We start from the raw sequence: 7,884 nt of genomic DNA on the forward strand, positions 1-7,884 counted from the left end.
CTGGGATCAAGCCCCCAACCCAGGCATGTGCCCTAACGGGAATCGAACCGTGACCTCCTGCCTGGTTCATAGGCTGACGCTCAACCACTGAGCCACGCCGGCCGCGCCCGTAGTTGGTCCTTCGATATCACATTTGTTCCCATGGAGGAGCCGGTTGGTGGAATGTGTAGACCGTGATGCAGAGCGGGACAGAGGAGGGCTGGGCTGGAGGAGGGGGTCAGCACCATTCATTGTCCCAAAAAACACACACACACCAGCCCCAATCGGTTTGGCTCAGTGGATAGAGCGTCGGCCTACGGACTGAAGGGTCCCAGGTTCGATTCCGGTCAAGGGCATGTACCTTGGTTGCGGGCACGTCCCCAGTAGGGGGTGTGCAGGAGGCAGCTGATCGATGCTCTATCCCTCTCCCTTCCTCTCTGTAAAAAATCAATAAAATATATTTAAAACACACACACCAAATTGGGGGGAAATGAGAACAAAAGACAGACTCTGAACTGAGAGAGGGGTTGGGGGGGGCATCACTCCCTTCCCTGGGACCTCACTGGGGAGCCTGGGGCCCCGTCCAGCCCTAGCCCCTCACAGGGACAGGAGGCTGCAAGGGTCAAAGCCCAGCTCAGAGCCCCTGGGTGCCCCCCCCAATCCCCAAGCTGAGGCGGAGGGAGAGGGGCAGCCACCACGCCCTGGTCCCCGTGTCACTGCCCACTCTGGGCATCAGAGTCCTCATGAGCCACGGACCTCAAATGTCCCAGAGAAAAGGGGTACAGGAGCCTTGGGGTGTCCACCTGAGCAAAGGGAGGATTGGGGATCTGTTGGCTTTACAAAAACAGTAATTTTTTTTTTTTAATTTAAGTTGAGCCCAGCCAGCGTGGCTCAGTTGGTTGAGTGCTGACCCAGGAACCAGGAGGTCACTGGTTCGATTCCCGGTCGGGGCACATGCCCGGGTTGCAGGCTGGGTCCCCAGTAGGGGGCGTGCAGGAGGCAGCCGATCCATGATTCTCTCTCATCATTGATGTTTCTCTCTCTCTCTCTCTTCCTCTCTGAAATCAATAAAAATATATATATTTTTTTATTTAAGTTGAGAAGTATAAAAACAATAGGGAACATGATCCACTTAGTAAATACAGCCGTGAGGGGGGTGGGGGGAAGGGCCAGGCAGGCACAGTGCTGTGGCCGGCTCTAGCGAGGAGGACGGTAACAGTACACACCATACTTGCGGCTCTGCGGGTCTGGGAAGCCGAAGCTTCGGACCCCGGGCTCCAGGGGCCCGCAGGTGGGGCGTGGGTGAGCCACGGGGTAGCGGGCGCTGCCGTCTGCCAGCCAGCCGGCATCGCAGCGGTCCAGGCCGCGGAACTTCCAGGCGGCAAAGAGCTGGCCCACCTTGGCAATCTGGGCGCCGTCTTCCCGGCAGGCCGCCTTGGCCTCTGAGAGTGTCAGCTTCTCGGGGTGCTCCAGGTAGTACACCCGCCCTGTGGGAAAGTGGGGTGTGAGGGCCGGGCCGCGGAGGGGACAGCCGGACCTGCAGCACCGTCCGCCAGGCCAGACATCACTACCCAGACCCCAAAGATCTGTCTACTCTCTGAGCCCAGGGAGCCCCATGAGCTCTGACCTCTCTGTGCCTCAGTTTACTCATCTGTAAAATGGGGGTAATGTCCTAGCTGGTTTTGCTCAGAGGTTAGAGCGTCGGCCTGCACACCGAAGGGTCCTGGATTCGGCTCCAGTCAAGGGCTTGTACCTCGGTTGCTGTGGGCATCTACTTAGACATTTTGGGGGGCACCTGCCCAGTCCTCTCTCAGAGCTTCACCCCACCTGCTATGGGCTGGGGTCCCTCCTGTCATATCTATACTCCCCCAACGCTCCCCTAACTGCACCCTGGGTGGGCACCCCACCTGGGCTGGACTAATCAGAGTCTCTCGCTGGCTCAGTTGTTTAGTGAGCACCTACTATGTGCCAGCCACTTTTCTAGATGCCTGGGGTATAGCGCTGAGTCAGCTTCTGTCTTCCCATGAAACGAACCACTCTGTTTGTGATGCCCAGAGCCTAGTCCAGGCCCCAGCCCGTTGTGGGCACTCAGGCAATGCTTGATGAATAAATAAACAAATGATTGGCGTGAACAGCTGCGTCAAAGCCCTCAAACTCTCATCATCGATGTTTCCATCTCTCTTTTCCTCTCCCTTTCTCTCTCAAGTCAATAACAATACATTTTTTAATATATTTTTATTGATATAGAGGAAGGGAGAGGGAGAGAGAGAAACATCAATGATGAGAGAGAATCATGGATGGGCTGCCTCCTGCACGACCCCCACTGGGGATCGAGCCCACAACCTGGGCATGTGACCTTGACCGGAATCGAACCCAGGACCCTTCAGTCAGCAGGCCTATGCTCTATCCACTGAGCCAAACCGGCTAGGGCAGTGGTCGGCAAACTGCGGCTCGGCAAACCGCGGCTCGCGAGCCACATGCGGCTCTTTGGCCCCTTGAGTGTGGCTCTTCCACAAAATACCAACTTCTGCGCATGGGCCACGAAGTTTCAATCGCACTGTACGTGCGCGCCCACACGTGGTACTTTGTGGAAGAGCCACACTCAAGGGGCCAAAGAGCTGCATGAGGCTCGTGAGCCGCGGTTTGCCGACCACAGGGCTAGGGCAATAAAAATACTTTTTTTCTTAAAAAGATACGGTTTGGCTTAGTGGATGGAGTGTCAGCCTGCGGACTGAAGGGTCCCGGGTTCAATTTCGGTCAAGGGCACATGCCCAGGTTTCAGGCTCGGTCCCCTGTGGGGGACGTGCAGGAGGCAGCCGATTAGTGATCCCCTCTCATCATTAACGTTTCTGTCTTTCTCTCTTCCTCTCCCTTCCTCTCTGAAACCAATTAAAATTTTTAAAAAATCTTTAAAAAGATACAGTACTTGCAATTACAATTAGGAATTGTCTGGAAAATCCTGTCTACACACACCCCCTTTCTCAAGATCCTTCATGCAGTCACATCTACAAAGTTGATGTTGCCGTATGAGGCCACACTCAGGGGTTAGGACCTGGATGTTTGGGGGAGCCATTCCTTAGCCTGCACACCCCTTTTCTCCGGAGTTTATGTTGCTGCCCAAGCACTACTTGAATGAGATTCAAGGAAACTTCTGAATCATCACAAACTTAGGGCCTTAAGATGTTTACTTTGCTTGTGATTCCACGGGTGGGCAGTTTGGCCTGGATCACGCATGTGCCTGCAAAGCCACAGTGGCTACGGGGAGGGGTGCAGCACTATGGCCATTCTCACCCGGCGGAGGTGCCCCAGGGCGGGCAGAGGGGTCCCCCAACCCCCCTGCAGCACTCAGATGCTCCCCGCCACCCACAGGCTGTGCTGGGCCACCCCACTCACCCCTGAGGGCAGCGGCGAAGCAAAACACGTCATAGCGGTGCAAGCGGCGGTGGCGGGGCCCATAGCTGCGCACGCCGGGCGCCAGGCCCAGGCCACCACAGGGCCCCCGGGCCAGCGTGATGGGGTACTGCACCGAGGCGTCCTGCAGCCAGCCCGCATTGCACCAGTGCAGGCCCTCCTCCCAGGCCCGGAACAGCTGCTCGAAGGAGGCCACCGCCGCCTCCTGGGCCTCGCAGGCCTGCTGCGCCTCCTGGAAGTTGAGCTGGTAGCGCCCCTGGGGGGGCTGGTAGGGAAACACCACACCTGGGAGGGAGGGAGGAGGGCTTGGAGGGGTGGGCCAGCCCGCTGCGAGAGACCCAGTCCCCTGCCCCCACACCTCTATGGGGACAGATGCCCCACCCCCACCCCCCCAGGACACACACAGTCCCTCGGAGAAGCTCAGCAAAGCTGTCCCCTCCTGTCGTTGTCCAAGCCCAAGGCAGATGCTACAGGACAGCTCCTTCCAGAGCCAGCCGGCAAACAGCGGCTCTCCGCATACACCTACTGTGTGTTAAAGCAGCCACTGTCTACCTTTTCCGTCTCCTGGCACACATAAACTAGTTACTAAATTTCTGCAGCACACCGAAAACTATGTTCTATTTTTTACTGATCTGACAAAAAGAAATGATGTATAATTTTCATTGATTTACTACTAATAATAATAGTAATTGCCTACCCTTTTTTTTAAATATATTTTATTGATTTTTTACAGAGAGGAAGGGAGAGGGATAGGAGAGGGATAGAGAGTTAGAAACATGGATGAGAGAGAAACATCGATCAGCTGCCTCCTGCACACCCCCCACTGGGGATGTGCCCGCAACCAAGGTACATGCCCTTGACCGGAATCGAACCTGGGACCCTTCAGTCCGCAGGCCGATGCTTTATCCATTGAGCCAAACCGGTCAGGGCATGCCTACCCTTTTTGCTCCAAAGTGACTTTTTAAAAAATCAGGTGCCTAACCTGGCCGATATGGCTCAGTGGTTGAGCGTTGACCTAGGAATCAGGAGGTCACGGTTCAATTCCCAGTCAGGGCACATGCCCAGGTTGCAGGCTCGATCCCCAGTGTGGGGCGTGCAGGAGGCAGATGACCCATGATTCTCTCTCATCATTGATGTTTCTATCTCTCTCTCTCTCCCTTCCTCTCTGAAATCAATAAAAATATATTTTTCTAAAAAATGTTTATCTGGCCCTAGCCGGTTTGGCTCAGTGGATAGAGCGTTGGCCTATGGATTGAAAGGTCCCGGGTTCAATTCCGGTCAAGGGCACATACCCGGGTTGTGGGCTCCATCCCCAGTAGGGGTCATGCAGGAGGCAGCCAATCCATGATTCTCTCTCATCATTGACGTTTCTCTCTCTTCCTCTCCCTCCTCTCCCTTCCTCTATATCAGCAGTTCTCAACCCGTGCGTCGCCAACCTGTGGGTCGCGACCCCTTTGTGGGTCGAACAACCCTTTCACAGGGGTCGCCTAAGACCACCGGAAAACACATATATAATTACATATTGTTTTTGTGATTCATCACTATGCTTTCATTATGTTCAATTTGTAACAATGAAAATACATCCTGCATATCAGATATTGACATGACGATTCATAACAGCAGCAAAATGACAGTTATGAAGTAGCAACGAAAATAATTTTATGGTTGGGGGTCACCACAACATGAGGAACTGTATTAAAGGGTCACGGCATGAGGAAGGTTGAGAACCACTGCTCTATATCAATAAAAATATATATTTTTTAAAATGTTGCCCTAGCTGGTTTGGCTCAGCGGATAGAGCATCGGCCTTCGGACTCAAGGGTCCCAGGTTCGATTCCGGTCAAGGGCATGTACCTGGGTTGTGGGCACATCCCCAGTAGGGGGGGTGCAGGAGGCAGCTGAATCGATGTTTCTCTCTCATCGATGTTTCTAACTCGCTATCCCTCTCCCTCTCCCTTCCTCTCTGTAAAAAAGTCAATAAAATATATTTAAAAATATATATATATATACATATATATATATATTTTTTTTTTTTTTAAATGTTTATCTGCCTAAAGCACCAAGGTCCGGCTGCTTTCTCAGGTCCCCTTCCCTGCCCCCCCCATCACTCCACCCCACTCAGGGTCTCACCCCGCAGCTCCAGCTCCACCACGCCGCTCTGGTCCTCCAGCCCGTCGATGACCTCACAGCGGTAGCGCCCGGAGTCCTCCAGCCGCAGGTCCCGGATCTCCAGCGACACGTCCCGCTCCCCCGCCGGCCGCAGGTGCACGCGGCCCCGGTAGTCCCCGAAGGAGCGGTGCCTCGGCCCGACGGCCACCAGCACGTCCTGCTCCGGGGCCCCGTGCTCCGACAGCTTCCACCACTTGATGCGCACGGGCCTGTGGGAGGCCAGGGCCGGCTCGTAGTGGTACCGGCAGGGCAGGGTCACGTTGGCCCCCCGGTGGGACAGCAGGGTGTCCTCGGGCGTCTCCACCACCAGCTTCACGCCGTTGAAGAGGCCTGGGGGAGAGGTGGGTGGGCGCAGAGGGGGACCCGCTGCAGATCATCTGTACCCCCACAAGGGCCACCCCACCCTCGTCCCAGCTCACGCCCCGCCTCCTTACCCGCCACACACACACACACACACACACACACACACACACACACGCGCGCGCGCGACAAGAATAGCCACAGTGCTGCTCCCTCCCCGCAGCCACTGTGGCTTTGCAGGCACATGCGTGATTCAGGCCAAACTGCCCACCCGTGGAATCACGAACAAAATAACCATCTTAAGCCCCTAAGTTTGTGATGATTCAGAAGTTTCCATAAACCTCATTCAAATAGTGCTTGGGCAGCACCCTAAATTCCAGAGAAAAGGGGTGTGTAGGCTAAGGAATGGCTCCCCAAAATATCCAGGTCCTAATCCCTGAGTGTGGCCTTATACGGCAACATGAACTGTGCAAATTGATTCCATGAAGGATCTTGAGAAAGGGGGTGTGTTTAGACTGGATTTTCCAGACGAGTCCTAACTGCAATTTTAAGTACTGTATCTTTTTTTTTTTTAATGTATTTTTATTGCTTTCAGAGAGGAAGGGAGAGGGATAGAGAAACATCAATGATAAGAGAGAATCACCAATTGGCTGCCTCCTGCATGCACCCTACTGGGGATCGAGCCCGCAACCCAGGCTTGTGCTTTGACCGGGAATCGAACCCTGACCTCCTGGTTCATAGGCTGATTCCCAACCACGGAGCCATGCAGTTGGACCTCCCCAGGTCACCTTTTTAAGCTGGATCTTGACAAACTGGCAGGACTTTGGGGAAGTACAAGAAGCAGAAGTGACCGTCCTTAAGTGCATCTGAGGGGCTCCAAGCACAGAGTCACTGAACCGTCTCTTCTGCTGGTCTTAGAAACGAGGCTGGTGCCAAACCACCACGGCTCCGTGGTCAAGCCTTGACCTATGAACCAGGAGATCACGGTTCGATTCCCAGTCGGGGCACATGCCCTGGTTGCAGGCTCGGTCCCCAGCAGGGGGTGTGCAGGAGACAGCCCATCAATGATTCTCTCTCATCATTGATGTTTCTCTCTCCCTCCCTCTCCTTTCCTCTCTGAAATCAATAAAAATATTTTTTTAAAAAAAGAAAGAAAGAAAGAAGGCTGGTCGGCTGCAAGGGCCCAGGCTGCTGGCTCCATACCCAGTCCTCCATCCCAGCCTGGAACCTGCACTTCACAGCAAGCCAGGGGAGGTCTTGCTCCTCCTTCGGAGCAAAAAGCCGGGCCCAGGACGCCACCCACCTCCGCCGAGGCCCGGGTCCCAGCCGTGGGCACTGTTGGAGTAGTAGAAGCCGTTGTAGAAAGGCAGGCCGGGGATGCAGGGCAGAGGAAGCAGCAGGACCAGGAGCAGCAGGCGGCCCATGGCGGCGTGCATGGCGGCAGCACCAGCGTGTCCTGGGCAAGGCTGAGGCCAGGCAAATGGGAAAGAAGAGAAAAGCGAGACAATTAAAGACGCCCCGCCCTGGCCGGTTTGGCTCAGTGGATAGAGCGTTGGCCTGTGGACTGAAGGGTCCCAGGTTCGATTCCAGTCAAGGGCATGTACCTTGGTTGCGGGCACATCCCCAGTAGGGGGTGTGCAGGAGGCAGCTGATTGATGTTTCTCTCTCATCGATGTTTTCTGGACTCTCTGTCCCTCTCCCTTCCTCTCTGTGAAAAATCAATAAAAATATATTTTTTTTAAAAAAAGGCACCCCTCTTCAGAGAGCCGGGGACCCCTGGGTCCCCAGGCACCCACTCATTTCTCTGGGCTTAATAGGGTATTTGAGGGAGCATCGTCCACGCACTAAGCACTGTTCTCAGAGCCTGGGTCTTATTGGTTGAGGGGATTCTGGGGCAGGTTTCCTGGTTTGTGAAACTCACCTGGGGCCCTAGCCGGGTTTGGCTTCAGTGGATAGAGCGTCGGCCTGCGGACCAGAGGTCTGGGGTTCAGTTCCGGTCAAGGCACATTCCTTGGTTGCAGGCTC

At 54.9% G+C, this 7,884-nt stretch overlaps 2 protein-coding genes across 2 annotated transcripts in view; one reads left to right on the forward strand and one right to left on the reverse strand.

Moving 5' to 3' along the window:
- ACAN (aggrecan) overlaps positions 1-726 on the forward strand; it is a 37,114-nt gene extending 36,388 nt beyond the window's left edge. The window contains 1 exon segment of the mRNA XM_014448408.2: positions 716-726. Coding sequence (XP_014303894.2) covers positions 716-726 — 11 coding nt within the window.
- A 321-nt stretch (positions 727-1,047) lies between these two features.
- On the reverse strand, positions 1,048-7,366 carry HAPLN3 (hyaluronan and proteoglycan link protein 3). Its single transcript, XM_023747248.1, has 4 exons — positions 7,163-7,366; positions 5,521-5,889; positions 3,373-3,675; positions 1,048-1,466 (listed from the first exon to the last, which is right to left on the reverse strand). The coding sequence occupies exons 1-4, from the start codon at positions 7,293-7,295 to the stop codon at positions 1,177-1,179; spliced, it is 1,095 nt and encodes a 364-aa protein (XP_023603016.1). The 5' UTR covers positions 7,296-7,366; the 3' UTR covers positions 1,048-1,176.
- Positions 7,367-7,884: the final 518 nt, after the last annotated feature.

The sequence above is a fragment of the Myotis lucifugus genome, unplaced genomic scaffold, assembly GCF_000147115.1.
Source record: "Myotis lucifugus unplaced genomic scaffold, Myoluc2.0 scaffold_820, whole genome shotgun sequence".
Taxonomy (NCBI): Eukaryota; Metazoa; Chordata; class Mammalia; order Chiroptera; family Vespertilionidae; genus Myotis; species Myotis lucifugus.

Bases quoted from the DNA above. Each gene is read 5' to 3' on its own strand.
- HAPLN3 (XM_023747248.1), bottom strand. From the start codon at position 7,295: ATGCACGCCGCCATGGGCCGCCTGCTGCTCCTGGTCCTGCTGCTTCCT. The intron at 3,676-5,520 runs GTGAGACCCTGA...CCTCCCTCCCAG, and splicing joins GGTGGAGCTGGAGCTGCGGG to GTGTGGTGTTTCCCTACCAG. The intron at 1,467-3,372 runs GTGAGTGGGGTG...ACTTTCCCACAG, and splicing joins CTTCGCCGCTGCCCTCAGGG to GGCGGGTGTACTACCTGGAG.